The sequence below is a fragment of the Anabrus simplex genome, chromosome 4, assembly GCF_040414725.1.
Source record: "Anabrus simplex isolate iqAnaSimp1 chromosome 4, ASM4041472v1, whole genome shotgun sequence".
NCBI lineage: Eukaryota > Metazoa > Arthropoda > Insecta > Orthoptera > Tettigoniidae > Anabrus > Anabrus simplex.
Window position 1 is genome coordinate 53,047,641 of NC_090268.1, and position 15,851 is coordinate 53,063,491.

Below are 15,851 nucleotides of genomic sequence, written 5' to 3' on the forward strand. Positions count from 1 at the left end.
GTTTTGAAATAAATGAAAAACAAACTGATTTTTTTAACAATTTTATTTTTATATGAAAGCCTGTACATTACTCTACTTTTCAACGTAATTCCCACCAATATTGAGGCACTTGTCATATCATACAACAAGCTTTTGCATACCACCCTCATAGAAGTTGGCCGCCTGATTTGTCAGCAACTTCAACACAGCCATCTTGACACCATCATAATTTAAAGATAAAAAATTCATTGTTCCGTATTGAAAGTATTAACGTTAAAAATTAAATAATTGAAAAAGTGGTTCAACCTATTCAATACATAAAAGATAGGAATGTAGTGATTACATTCTTATTTAATAGTGATTAGAAATGGGACCGGTTTCGATCCTAGTCCAGGTAATTGTCAGCCGTTCAAAACATAAAAAATAAGAAAAACAATGCATATGAAAAAGAATAAGTGAACTCTGGATCGGTACAAGATGAAATATAAATTGATGATGGGGGTAGAAATTGTGAATCACTTAAAATAAAACAGTACGTAATATTATGAAAGGTAGTACGACACACGCAATGATAAGTAAAATCTCTCAATGTTTATGAATAGTGGAGAACGGTCAAATGGGTCAGTTTTTACACTCTGTCAGGTACAAAGTCACAACACTATCGAACAACATCTGAAGATCCATAAATATTTTGAAGTCGCAGACGAATAGATTTATAGAAGCTAACTGCCAGCTGCCAGCTCTCGGTGATCAGCGCGGCACATCCAAGGTCATGCGCTGTGGTCTCGAACGCCAAAGTAGAATGGAGAATATCTTGAAGGTCCAGTATTTGCCTCGGTTGCGGGAAGTTAAGTACGTATATATAGAAATATACAACGCAATTCAGTATAATTGAATGAGTAATTGTGCTCCTGCTGAGTTCTTGGAAAACAGTTGACTTGAAAAAACAATTGTAAAGAGAAAACAATGTAGTAAAAAGCGCAATATCGGAAAACAAATGAAAACATATATGCACAGTGGGCTATTTTTTAAATTGAAAAAATTTAGGTCATGATTGAAGTAGTCGAAGTTGGCGCAAGACAAGAGTTAAAATTTGAATGAGGAGAACCGAAATGAAGGTAGTGTTTTTTTTTTTTTTTTTTTTTTAATAATAGAAAAGGTAGAATAAATTAATACCGGTATTGCGCCAACTTAGACTACTTCAATCATGACCTAAATTTTTTCAATTTAAAAAATAGCCCACTGTGCATATATGTTTTCATTTGTTTTCCGATATTGCGCTTTTTACTACATTGTTTTCTCTTTACAATTGTTTTTTCAAGTCAACTGTTTTCCAAGAACTCAGCAGGAGCACAATTACTCATTCAATTATACTGAATTGCGTTGTATATTTCTATATATACGTACTTAACTTCCCGCAACCGAGGCAAATACTGGACCTTCAAGATATTCTCCATTCTACTTTGGCGTTCGAGACCACAGCGCATGACCTTGGATGTGCCGCGCTGATCACCGAGAGCTGGCAGCTGGCAGTTTGCTTTTATAAATCTATTCGTCTGAGACTTCAAAATATTTATGGATCTTCAGATGTTGTTCGATAGTGTTGTGACTTTATACCTGACAGAGTGTAAAAACTGACCCATTTGACCGTTCTCCACTATTCATAAACATTGAGAGACTTTACTTATCATTGCGTGTGTCATACTACCTTTCATAATATTACGTACTGTTTTATTTTAAGTGACTCACAATTTCTACCCCCATCATCAATTTATATTTCATCTTAAACCGATCCAGAGTTCACTTATTCTTTTTCATATGCATTGTTTTTCTTATTTTTTATGTTTTGAACGGCTGACGATGACCTGGACTAGGGTTGAAACCGGTCCCATTTCTAATCACTATTAAATAAGAATGTAATCACTACATTCCTTTCTTTTATGTATTGAATAGGTTGAACCTCTTTTTCAATTATTTAATTTTTAACCATCATAATTGTCGTGACGTCTGCCGGCCATATATTTCTTCAAATGCAGGAACAAGTGGTAATCACTGGGTGCAAGATTGGGATTGTATGGAGGGTGATTGAGTTGTTCCCAGCGAAATGATGTGATGAGGTCTTTGGTTCGATGAGCTTCATGTGGGCGGGCATTGACATGAAGCAAAAGGATGCCCTTACTGAGCATGCCAGGCCTTTTGTTCTGAATTGAGTGGCGTAATTTCTTTAAGGTCTCACAATATGTTGCTGAATTGATTGTCTCACCACGGGGCAAAAAGTCCACCAGTAACACCCCCTCTCTGTCCCAAAACACGGTACACATGATTTTCCGGGCTGACATTGTTTGCTTAGACTTCACTTTCTTGGGTGAAGTTGAATGTTGTCATTCCATAGACTGCTGTTTTGATTCAGGTGTAACGTAGGCCACCCAGGTTTCATCCCCCATTACAATTTGACTCAAAAAATCATCACCTTCCTCATGGCAATGCTTGAGGAAAGTTAAGGCACTGCCTAAATGTTTGCTTTTGTGCTCCTCCATCAACATTTTTGGTACCCAGCGTGAGCACACCTTCGGTAATTTAACCATTCACTCACAATTTCATAAAGAACACTTCGAGAAACTTGAGGAAACACGTCAGATAATGACATAATCATAAAGCGTCTTTTCTCTCACTGCTCGGTCAACTGCCTGCACCAAATCTTCACTATTGACTGAAGGTCGCCCACTCCGTTCTTCATCATGCACATCTTTACAGCCACGTTTAAATGCTCGAACCTATTTCCTAACCATTCCATCACTCATAATGTTTGGTCCGTAACCTGCACAGATCTCACGATGAATATCGGTAACTTTCAAACCTTTTGCACTCAGAAAACAAATAACAGACCGGACTTCACAGCCGGCGGGACTCTCGATCGGTGAGGCCATTTCAAATGCTTGCCAACAAACGTACACAAGGGCTACTATTGCCGTAATGGTGTCTCAGCCTTGCCAATAGATGCCGGTACACAGCGTGCGTGCACGGAATGCCGACCGCAGCGCTGCATCGGCGGAATATCAAAACGGTACTTACTTAAAAAACATACCTCGTATATAACAAACAGAGTTAATATTACTTTCAAAGGAATCAAATTAACAGTAATTATACCTTTTTCATAAACTGTGTTTTATCATAAATTTCATAATCTGTATCATTCTGTTTTGTATGAGATCATAGACTTTAGATGGAATGCAGATGAGTTCTTAAGTGTACACTGGAGCAAAAATGACCTATCAGAGTACCTTCAAACTTCTATAATATATAAAAGATTACGTTACTGTATCTTCCAGTTCATAAAATAAATTATGTACATCTAAGGAAAAAAAGGCAAGGAATATTAATCAAAAGCATATAAAAAGGACATAAGCTGATATATCCTGTATAAGGAGGAATACAGTACTTGCTGGAAATTTACATGTGTTGGATTTATTGGTGTTACCTTAATATTTTTATTCTTATATCTGAATAATGAACTCTGTTATGGAGGGTAAGAGAAGTAGAGGGAGACCAAGACGATGATGGTTAGACTTGGTTTCTAACGATTTAAAGATAAGAGGTATAGAACTAAATGAGGCCACAACACTAGTTGCAAATCGAGGATTGTGGCGACGTTTAGTAAATTCTCAGAGGCTTGCAGACTGAACGCTGAAAGGCATAACAGTCTATAATGATAATGAATGTATGTATGTATGTATCTGAAGGTAATTAGGGGTATGGATGTCACAGAATATGAAATAGCTAATATAATTTAAATGAGACATACGCTTGAAATTTTTTGATTCCCTTTGGTGCTTCTTGGTTCCCATTTGTTAATCTCTTGTTAACAACATTTCCAGATATATTCTCCTCAGCAGTTTGAAGTTTCTCTTGTTCGCGTTCAAAGTAGTTATATAATCGATTTGTCCATTCTCCAACACCACGGATGTGAAGCCACATGTAATCTGAAATATAACAAATGTTACAAAATGATATTTGGACAATGGACCTAGATTATCATTCCAAAACATCAACATCGACACGAGGTCTGAATGATTGCTTAATGTTAATGTTATTCTTAGAGTGACTAGACATCCTATATTCTCCAGACATGTCTTACATTTTGACCCTATGTTTGGGAATCCACAAAAAGCAAAAGGCACCAACATGTACTACATTTGAAGTTTTCTTGCTTTAGTAATTTTAAAATGAACATTTTTATAAGAAAAACTGAAATTGCAAATTTAACATGTGAAGGGAAATTGTAATATTTTTCAAAAGTAAGGTTTGACAAATTTTCCGTAGAGATTGCACAGTATTTACTTTTAGTACCAGGCCATAATGCTAATAAAGAGAGGTGGTTTTCTTTAATGGACTAATAATTGTGATAATTTAAACACTGAACCAGTGAATTTTTTTTCTTTGTAATATGTAATCTGAAACATTTTAAATCCACAGAATTTTACAGTTGAACAATTAATTATTGGTAAAATTACATCAGCACATAAGTAAGAATATAACTGACATCATCAACATCATGATCATCATCATGGTAAAGAAAACCAATATTTTTAATAGTATAATGTGTTTCTTTTTAAAATCCAGCAATTCATTTCAGTTTAATAGCATGTAGAGTTCAAGGCACAATTTTTGTTACTGGATTAAATATCCTACATTATGATGAAATTTGTCCTAGATTTTGGTGAAATCTGTATTTTAGATTTCCATTGTCCTCCATTTGAGTAGTGATCTTCATTTAATTTATATGCTGCATCCATTATCCTCTGTAATGACACTAACAACTGCACCTAGGTAACGGGTCATCTGATCACTCTAGTTACTTTGGAGGATAAAGTATTAACAACAGTAGTCAAAGCAAAGTTTTATCTTAAAATTACCAAAAATCAAAATATTTTTCATTTGACAATTAATAGAAATTTCATATTTTTAATACTAAACACTTCAAACAGACATACGGTATTCAGATTTCAAGCTTTGATAAAAAAAAGGCTAGTTTTTATTTTTCTAACTTGAATATTAAAGTCATTCATCTTTTGCTGCATTTGTGTCTACAGAATAATAACAATCTTATTTGCTTTACGTCCCACTTTACGGTTTTGGGGGATGCCAAGGTGCTGGAATTTAGTCCCGGAATTTAGTTCTTTTACATGCCAGTAAATCTACTGACAGTAGACTGACGCATTTGAGCAACTTCAAATACCACCGGACTGAGTCAGGATTGAACCTGCCAAGTTTGATTCAGAATTCCAGCGCTTAACCATCTGAGCCATGTCTATAGAATAATATTATTGCTACCTCTCATGTCGGATATCAGTACTTTAGGATCTGTCACTCTACTGTGCTTCGTTTCCATCTACAAATCACAAATGTGCAGTTACATGGACTGCTATAAATCAGAACTGCATATTTTCACAGCCACATTGATACTAATGGCAGCAAGATGTACATGGGTGATTTACCTAATACAGACATTATAAATGAGCAAACTCTGAGAGGGTTAATTGATGAAAAGGACTACTGTAGTTTATTTTTCTGTCATTGTCACACAGTCTGCACATCCTTGGATTTAAGGGTTAAAATATTTCTAGACATGACTGATCCTAAAACCAAATGAGACCCCTTGGCACTACAGCCCTTGAAGGGCCTTGGCCTATCAAGCAACTGCTGCTTAGCCTGAAGGCCTGCAGATTGCGAGGTGTCGTGTGGTTATTCTGCCGTTATTCTTGGTTTTCGAGACCGGGTGACTGATCCTAAGCACAAACATAAAACTAGCAATAATATAGGCTCAAATGCAATAAAAAATGAATGACTTCAATACCTATTTAAGTTAGAATGATGAAAGCCATTTCTTTCAAAAGTTGAAATTTGATTAGAAAGGTAGCTGTTCAGAATGTCCTTCAGTGACAGATTCCTTTTTCAGGATATAACTGAGGAACTAAGAGTCTGTGGGAAAGCAAACTTTTAGTGATTTCAAACTTTACAGAACATCCAGGCAACCTTTCTTAGGAGATTTACTCCTTTGATGCACGCGACAAATAATAATCTAGAATATATTTTTGTGATTGTGATATGTTTCCCCATTACTCATTATGTTATCTTGTTCAAATGTTGTTCTTCAGAAATAGTATTCTACTTAGTGAAGAACACACATTAAAGAGTGTTTGAATGGCAATTGATTGTGGTGAGGATCATTTTTGGATTCTTGAACTTAATTAATTGTTCTATCCACCAACCTACTAGAATGTCTTTTACATGTCTCTAGATGCATCTATTTAGACTGATTGGAATTTACTGTGCATCATTTAAGTACTGTACATATTACTTTTTGAATATATCAGTTTAATCTAACATACCTAGTACAAATTCTTATACATAAATAAGGAGAGTTAGATCAAAATTTTCATTGTACGTACTTACTCCACTAACAGAATGGAAAAACAAAATTCTACTATTCACTCACTGTGGTCCAGTTTATTTTGGTTTCTTTTTTCTATTCTCTCTTGTTTTAAGTTGTAATGTTGCAACTAGTCATTACAAACTTACAAAGACCTGATCTTTGCCTGCCATATGGATTCTTTCACAATACCAGACTGTTGTTAATTTCCTAATAAAGTACCTTGCCGCCTTCTTCTTCTTCTTCTTCTTCTTCTTCTTCTTCTTCTTCTTCTTCGAGTAATTCAGTTTAATGTCGGGTTTGCCCCTGCGATGAGCTGGGTCAATCCTGTGTAGTACGTTTTGCGTCTGCATAGTTTACAAGAAATGTCATCATGAATGTCTTTCTTGATCTTCCACAAGGGCATTTCCCTAGTATTTTACCTTCCACAAATTTCCATCAACATATTGCTATGTAAAAGCCTATGTTCCATCCAAGAAAGTGGTCTCTTCCTAATCTGACTCAACAGCTGTTTCTTTCCTTGGACCTCAGTGTTGGTCTCCTTGTCCACCGAACTTATCCGTTGCAGCCGACGCCAACACCACATCTCAAAGGCTTCTAATCTCTTAATATCACTCTTGGTAAATTTTTTTTTTTTTTGTTAGTTGCTTTACGTTGCACCGACACAGATAGGTCTTGTGGCGACAAACTCTTGGTTAATGTCCGGCACTCGGCACAATACATTGTTTTCTAACAGAGAAGGGACTGTTTATCTCCAAAGCCTTGCATTGCTATTGCTATTCATGTTTTTATTTCAGTGTAACAATGAATGTTTTCTTTTATGATCTGGCCAAGGTATCTGGAGCTGTGCTATTTGTTGTACACACTCACCACTGATTATCACGTGCAATGGACGTGGTTTCCTACCAAACATCATGACTTTTGTTTTATTAATATTCATTTTCATTCGAAATTTCTTAGCTTTTTCATTCAACTTTAGCAACATTTTGGATAAAGTTGTTGGACTATCTGCAACTATAGCTTGATCATCGGCAAATTTGATTGTCAGCACTAGCCTCCCTCCTATTTTCACCCCAAGCTTGGATTTTGTTATAGATTCATTGATGGTTTTCTCAGCAAAGACATTAAACAGGAATGGTGACAGCAGACAGCCTTGCCTCACTCCTTTCAGTATCTGTACAGTGGCTGTTAGTTCGTGGCCAAATCTGATAACTGCATTTTGGTGTTTATGTAAATTGTGTAACAGCTGTATCATGCGATGTGAGCAACCTATCTCAACGAGAAGTGGAAACGGTTTGTTCCATAGCACTTTATCAAATGCTTTCTCATAATCAATGTAGCATACATACAAATTGCCTTGTACGAGATAATTATTATTGCCCTAATCCAATATTTACTATTACAGAAGTTGTCATCTAAATTTTCCTACTTTAGGGTTGTTTATCTCGTAAACTACCAGAATTATACCAAAGTTATATTGGGTTTAATCAATGTAAGATTCAATAAGGAATATGTCCTTAGAAAGATGAATGTTACAACAACCCTGTATAAGAGTTGTACTTACCTTGGTATAACAAATTTAAAATATTTCAGTTATTTTAAGCAGTAAATGAAGTAATTAATAAATATACATGTACTGACCTTCTTGTTCAGGAGCACTGCTGATAGTGAAAGGGTGCCACTCATACTTGGCAATGGCTGGTATATTCACAAACACATAGTCTCCAGGATGAAAGTCGAAGTGAATTGGTCGCTTGATGACCAGGTGAGTAACTCTGGATGGAAGGAGTAATCCAGAACTGATGTACGTCTTTCCACGCTCAGATCTCATCCATGCCAACCTCAGGATTCGTTCCAGGAGGTATACTATGCCAGGAACAACAAACCATTTCCAGAAATTTGGTGCATGGAAGATGGTCAAAACCCAAAATGGGATGTACAGCAAGTGTGTCCAGTAGAAGATCTGATAAGCACAAAAGCAAGTCACTGCTCTTTATATTCTCATAGAATTTCAGGCACTTACATTCTTCTTGTGCTATTGTATACCTATGTACAAGGGCTGTTTTTTCAATCTCTCATGGGCTATAAAAAAAAGACACATTGACATAACAAAATTATTTTATCACTGAAAGTTTAGCAGTTTCATACTTATTTTTCCACATAATCACCAAAACAATTTAGGAATTTGTCATATCGTGACACCAGCTTTCCGATGCCCTCTGAAAGAAGTCTGCCACCAGTGAGGTAATGTGTGTCTGGAGAGCCTCCTGCTCCATAAAGTCCATCAACAAGACACCCTTATGGCCAAAACAATGATAGCCATTGTTTTCCTGTTGCTCAGTGTCAGTTTAAACATTTTTGGCTTGTTTGGAGAAGGAGGATGCATTCACCGCTTAGACTGTTCTTTGATTTCTGGAGTGTCATGCAGGACCCAAGTTTCATCACCAGTAATCACCGGCAATGCGTGAGAAACATTATGGCTGGAGCTGAGTTTTGTGATCAACAGTCAACATTGTTGGGACCCAACATGAACAAAGTTTCTGGTATCCTTGAAATGTCTCTGATTGTTGTCTGCTCCATTGAACACACATTTGATATTTAAAATCAGCCTTGTCAATACTTAGAGTTATTTACTTAATTATTTGTTATCACCTAATACACCGTACATGTTTCAAGGACCTTATTAACCTCTGCCTCAGTGGATTTTTCACACTACCAAATATCTCTTGGACCTCTTTACTTATTATTAAACACCAAACACCAAAGTTCTAAACATCACTTAACTGATATCTAACATGTGTCATAAATAAAATAAAAATAAAATAAAAATAAATAAAATAAAAATGTCATCTTTGTCTACTACCTAAAAATATAATCAATTTATTAAAATTAACATCTCTTAAAATTGTACTAAAACCTTCCAGTTCAGGGATTATGTCAGTTAAATGTTGCTGGTATTTCCATCTGTCTTCAAACACTCCAAACCTAAATGGTGATGTTGTTGTCCATACATGAAAATAATTGGCCTTGACCTTACCATCGGGCAACATGCCTGTCAGTAGAACATTGCTATCAGAATCAATATATTTCTCCTCTATTAACAAATTGGACAATGATTATTCTCGACACCTGAATCTGAAACTGTGTCAGTTGTTCTATATAAAGTTTAGTGCATTCACAAACTAAGCATTTGGCAATTATTTGGAAAAATAAGTATGAAACTACTAACTTTTAATGATGAAATCATTTTGTTAAGTCAATGTCTTTTTTTTTAATAGCCGATCAGAGGTTAAAAGAAACAGCTCTCCTAAGTCATGTATAGGGAGATAAGATTCACTCAACAACAGTTCAGTATCAGAAGAGGGAGCAACAGAAAGTGGAGACAAGGATGAACATGAAGAACACAAAAGGACAATAACAATCTCCACATCTTCAAATAGATAGGTTCCCAGTTCTTCTACATCCACTTGTTCTCAGCCTCTGACGAGCTTGTTTCAGCTAACCACATGAGTAAAGGAATGATTTTTTTCATTAACGATAAACGCAACAAAATATATTTTGAAGCGATTTTGAAATATCTTAGTGAATCATATGATTCTGGTTAAGAAATTAGTGATTCAGTTTTCGTGAATTACAGGTAATTAAAGCTACAAGGCCAGTTTAAAGCAAAATTACTCATTTTGCGATAAGCACAAAAATGCAGTGAAATTTGTGGAAAATAATCTCATACTATGTGTGTGAAGAGAAACAGAAGACAGAATAAGAATTTCTCATTTCGACAGAAGTATCTCTTCGTATTAATATTTTATAAAATACCTTACTGGTATTGCCATGTAGGGTGAAAAGGTAATTTGCAATTTAATTTCGATTAGAGCTATATTATAGTTCTAATCAAGATTACGTAAGAAATAATGAACGATTACCAATATTGTTTCTCTTTATTGAGTTATCCTTCACATAATCATCATCATCGTAAACCATCTCCAGTTTCCTGGGTGTGGTATATGAGCCTCCTCCATCTCATCCTGTCCTTGTACCATTCTTCCTCCACCAACTTGTCCCAATCATGACCTCTCAGCAGTACATCACTCTTAACTAAATCTATCCATTTCCTTCGTGGCCTTCCCACGGGTCGTCTTCCTTCTACCTTTCTGTCAAATTCCTTCCTTGCAGATCTGTTTACTGGCATCCTCTTCATGTGACCAAACCACTTCAGTCTTGATATCTGAATCTTATTGAGGAGAGAATCCTCTATTCTTACTTCTCTAATTTTCTCATTCCTAATCTTGTCTTTCCTGGTTTTCTGGATCATAGCGCATAGGAATTTCATTTCAGCTGCCTGAAGTTTGGAATTATCTCTATTGGTCAGTGTTGTGGTTTTGAGACTGTACGTAAGAACTGGTGTATAATAGGACTTGTACAATGTCATTTTTGTTTTCATGGGTATTTGCTCATCCCACAGCAGGTGTCTTACCTGGTGGTAAAATTGTGTTGCCTTATTGATTCGATTGTTCACCTCATGTTTTGCTAGGTTGTCATTTGATATAATGCTACCCAAGTATTTGAAAACTGGAACGCTGTCCAGTTGAGCTTCATTTAACATGACTATTGGTTCTGCTCCTTCCCCATACACTTTCATCACCACTGTCTTGGTCTTGCTGATGTTTAAACCATATTTCTTAAACTCCTCATTCCAGCTTTGCATTCTCTCTCCCAGTTCCTCTTCTGAGTCACTCCAGATCGCAACATCATCTGCAAATGTGAAGGGTTTGATATCTCCATGTTCTTGAACTTTTTATGAACAATTTTAGGAAATGATTAAAGCAAAATTAAAGCGATGGGTCAGCCCTATTTCATGAAATAATGCATGAAATTGAACATAAATTAATGCGAAAAATCATGCCCCCTACTCATGAGGAAGGTAGGCATCAATACTTATTGAGGGACCATCAACAAATCTTCAGTATTTATGTGAGAAGTATACAATAAGATGTATTCCAGATAAAAAAAAAAAAGAAGGGATGGAAACTGGAAGAGACGAATTATAAAGTTGAATGCATGTGATAAAAGGCTAGGAAACACTGGACAACACAACAGGAGAAAAGGATCCCAACAAGTGAAATATAAGTAAGACAGGTATGTAAGGGTTATTGCTCCCAAAAATATAACTGGTATTGTCTTCAATCAATCAATGATCTGCATTTAGGGTGGTTGTCAAGGTGGCAGATTCCCTATCAATTGTTTATCCCATATTTACATTTATTTACTTATTTTCGTCATACTCAGAAATTTATTGAACATTTCCCTTGATAATTTATTCCAATCCCTTACTCCTCATCCTATAAATGAATATTTGCCCCAATCTGTCCTCTTGAATTCCAACTTTATCTTCATATTATGATCTTTCCTACTTTTAAAAGCTTCACTCAAGCTTATTCTGCTACTTATGTCATTCTACGCCAACTCACCACTGACAGCTCGAAACGTACCGCATAGTCGAGCAGTTCCTCTCCTTACTCCCAAGTCTTCTCACTCCAAAGTTTGCAACATTTTAGTAACATTACTCCTTTGTTGGAAATCTCAAAAAATAAAAAATAAAAATAAAAAAAACATATATCGTGCTGCTTTCCCTCAACATTTTTCTAATTCTCGTATCAAGTAGTCCTGGTGAGGGTCCCATACACTGAAGCCACACTGTAACTGCAATCTTACCAGATACTTATATGCCTTCTCTTTAAATCCTTGCTACAGCCCTTAAATATTATCATAACCATATGAAGAGAGCTGTAACCTTTCTTAACACCTCGTTAATATGATTACCCCAATGAAGATCATTCCTCATATTAACACCTAGGTACTTACATTGTTCCCCATGAGATGCTATGATCCCACCAACACAATAATTAAAATTTCAACCCCATCGAAAATTGATGAGCCCTTTGTAAAAAGAGAATGGTAAAACTAGATTGATTAATGAAAGTGCATATGATATGCTTGCTTATCAAAGTGTGGTTTCATGATGAACAGACAAAGAATAGTTGCACATAATTGATGGGATCCACGCCCTAAATGTGTTCTGCTGGTTTGGAAAACAAAAGAGGTTACATCAAGTATTAGGACATGATTTTCTGTAATGCAACTAATTTTTCTGTAGTTTTTATGGCTTTAATTATGAGAAGACTTTTCTGTGTCTTATTTGGATTAAATTGCATGCTATTGTAGAATTTATTCGTCAGCCTTAATTTGATCCGTGCGAGGGATGTCTCAAGTTGCAAACTACCATTTCTTTTTTAATCCTAAACTAGAAATGTTGATAAGTGAGAACATTTGCTAACTGCACAGTGACAACTTGTGAAAATTTAGATTTTATAATTCCACCTTTACAATACTGTAATTGTCTTTATTACAATGACTACATTAAATTACACAAGTTGATACTTTGACAATACGGGCTCTAATATGAAATTTATAACGTGCAATGTACAGTGACGTCAATTTATAGACTAATATGCTAAGATCACATATCTAACATGCCATAAATTACTATGTAAGTTTGACCAATTTTACTTACAGTTAATTTAATGACATCTGAAGTTGCGACGAGCAGAAGAACAAACATGAATTGTATTAGATACATATAAGTATAACCTTATGACCTACTTTGTAAGGACCACATTGAATAATATAATTATAATTATGAACTATACTCACTTCGAAAGATCCACCACGTCTGACAAATGGTTGTGAACAGATGAACATCACAAAGAGAATAATAATGAGGGCAACTCCTGTTGGATTTGCACAGCCAGGAACTAATCCAAACAAGCCAGGTTTATCTGTCAAGATCCATTCATATAATGTGTAGTTCTTGGCATTAATAAGTGGATTGGTGACAATTGTGAGACCTAAAAAAGGAAACAACTTATAAACATCATATTATTTTGTTCCCATATTGGTATCAACTTAACTAAGGTTTTGGGTGAAGGAAGAATCCCACATTCCAATACTTATTTGCATTTTATGGCTAGTTTATGTAATTACAAACATATTCTAGCTTAAAGTCTAGTTAAATGACTAAAAAAGTACATGTTGCATTCCTCTTATTTGTAACATCTTCAGCTAAAAGAATGTGTATAAAGATACAAAACTTGGTACTTATGATATAAACACTTTTTATGATGATGATGATGATGATGATGATGATGATGAGATACAATATTCTTTCATAATGAGTTAAAACACTCAACAAACCAATGTTCAAATTTGTAATAAAATCTGTGTGCACAAGGGATCCTAGAAAGTATTCTTTCTTCAAAATACAGGAGAAGTTGCTATTGTTCTTTAGTATTGTACCTAACAGGGACATGAAACATGGACTAGGGATCAAGAGAACAAGCACTTACTTTTCTGTAAGCAAGTTCGCGGGAACTCAAAGCGTGGAACGCCAAGCGTGAAGCTAGGGTGTGTCTCTCTACCAAGCTGAGTGAGGGAACCTCAGGATGAAAAGAAGGGAGGGGTTATCCCGACCACAAGTCGTTTGTGAGGGGGAGAGGTAAAACTTTTCACAATTGCAATCTCAAAACCATCTTTAAAACAACATGGCCAACTTTGTTTTTGATATCAAGGAAATTAATGATTTTAATAATATTGCATTGTACAGGGATCCAAAAGAGCTGCTCATCATCAGTGAGTTTTATAAGGGTTTGCGACGTCCTTTATGGTGATAATTTCCTACAAAAGAAGGAATATGTGGAAAGTTACAGAGGCCATGTGTTTAGTGCCTCGACAACCACTTGACAGGGGGAAGTCTTGAGTGTGTTGAAAAAGAGGACAGATATTTATTTATTACTCTGGATTGTATGATCAGATTTCATCTGGGTGAGTCTTAACCATCTTATAAGATCACTGGTCACCTGATTATCACACTGTTGCGCCTCTAATACCCCATTAATAGGGCGTATGGAAAATTTGAGAGGGAGAATCTTCTTAGTTGATATAAGATGCAGGAAGCGTTACCCTAGAGCATTCTTCACTTTTATCTCATGAGGGACAGATATGTGTCAGTCCCGGGCTACAATTTCCTTTGTGTGTGTACTTTTAACGTAGAAAATAGCTGAAATGTCTTAATTCAAGTGGTAAAATAATAGAGTGTGCATTCGGGTTATTTGACCTTCATTTAGAGCATGAACTTGAACTGATATCATCATCATCGTCATCACCACCACCACCATCATCCAAAACAAAGAAGGGACTATTGGGACCAGCATAATAATTAATATAGTGAGCAGAGATAAAGGGGTTGACACCAAGGTACATTGCTACTAAACTAAATGTGGGTGTTTAGTTAATAACCCTGTATTAGTATTTCTGATCCCAGGACATAGGATCAAAAATTGGGACACAAAGTGTGGGTTTAAAGCAGATGTGAGTAACAGGCTTAACTGTGTGTGTTGTGTGCCATAGTTACCGAAGGAGATGCCAGTGTCAAGGATTATGGAGTTTCATCCTAGGAGTTCCAGTTCACACCTGATCATCATATCACTCTACCTGGAGACGAAGGAGTAAACTGACCAATGTATTCCCTGGAGTTACTCAAGGTGTCCTGGAGAATTAGCATGAGTACATCCATTTTATCAGCGTGACTTGTATAGTAACGGAATTTCCATTTCAATTTCATTAATTTGTAAATAATAATTGATAGGGTCTTTTGTTTAAAATGTAAATGTGCTAAATTAAGGGCACAGTGCTCAGTTAGTATCAAGTCTGAGTGAATTAGATTTTTGCAGATACAGGAAGATTTGTTTTGGGAATTTATTCTTTCATTTTATTCTCAGCAATTTTTCTCAGATCTGTTTTTCTCAGTTTGATTTTGTGTAAAATGGCTAGTGCCATTAATTTCCATGGGTATGTACATTTAAGAGGATTGATACTCAATCAGTTGTATTATCATGCATGTGAGTTATATTTAATGTAGATTAATCATCCCGGATGGAAGGAGTGCTGTAGTGAATCTTTGGAGATCTGAACCATCATCGTCCTTTGAATAATAGCTAGGCCCTTGTTTCTTTGGATTTTAGAGTTGACCACACATTAGAGTTTGTCTATGTAGTAATATTTGATTCCATATTTGTCAAGAATTTGTTGTCAAGACGGATTTGGATTATCATGTAGGAGTAGTATCATGCTGGCCGATGACCTGGTTTTAGGCCCCTTTTAAAAAAAGAACAAGATGGAATTTTGCTATTGCATATTTTGTTCCTTTTGGGGTTACCCATTTGCCGTGTTATGTGAGAGCTGAAGAGAAAGAACCATGTCGTCAGCTGAAAATGAGTTAGTCCATAATGACAGAAGGTATTGAAGCCGGGACTTCCAGTGGTAAATATAAAATCCATATGGTGGGTCGAGACATTCAGGGCTTTATTAATGAGATAAAGTGATTGAT

The 15,851-nt window shown here is 35.8% G+C and overlaps 1 protein-coding gene across 1 annotated transcript in view; it reads right to left on the reverse strand.

Annotated features, from left to right (window-relative positions):
• Nox (NADPH oxidase) overlaps positions 1 to 15,851 on the reverse strand; it is a 388,201-nt gene that overhangs the window by 45,375 nt on the left and 326,975 nt on the right. Inside the window, exons 9-11 of the mRNA XM_067145995.2 lie at positions 13,121 to 13,314; positions 8,051 to 8,372; positions 3,782 to 3,959 (exon numbers count right to left, since the gene is read on the reverse strand). Coding sequence (XP_067002096.2) covers positions 3,782 to 3,959; positions 8,051 to 8,372; positions 13,121 to 13,314 — 694 coding nt within the window. The remainder of the gene's footprint in view (positions 1 to 3,781; positions 3,960 to 8,050; positions 8,373 to 13,120; positions 13,315 to 15,851) is intronic.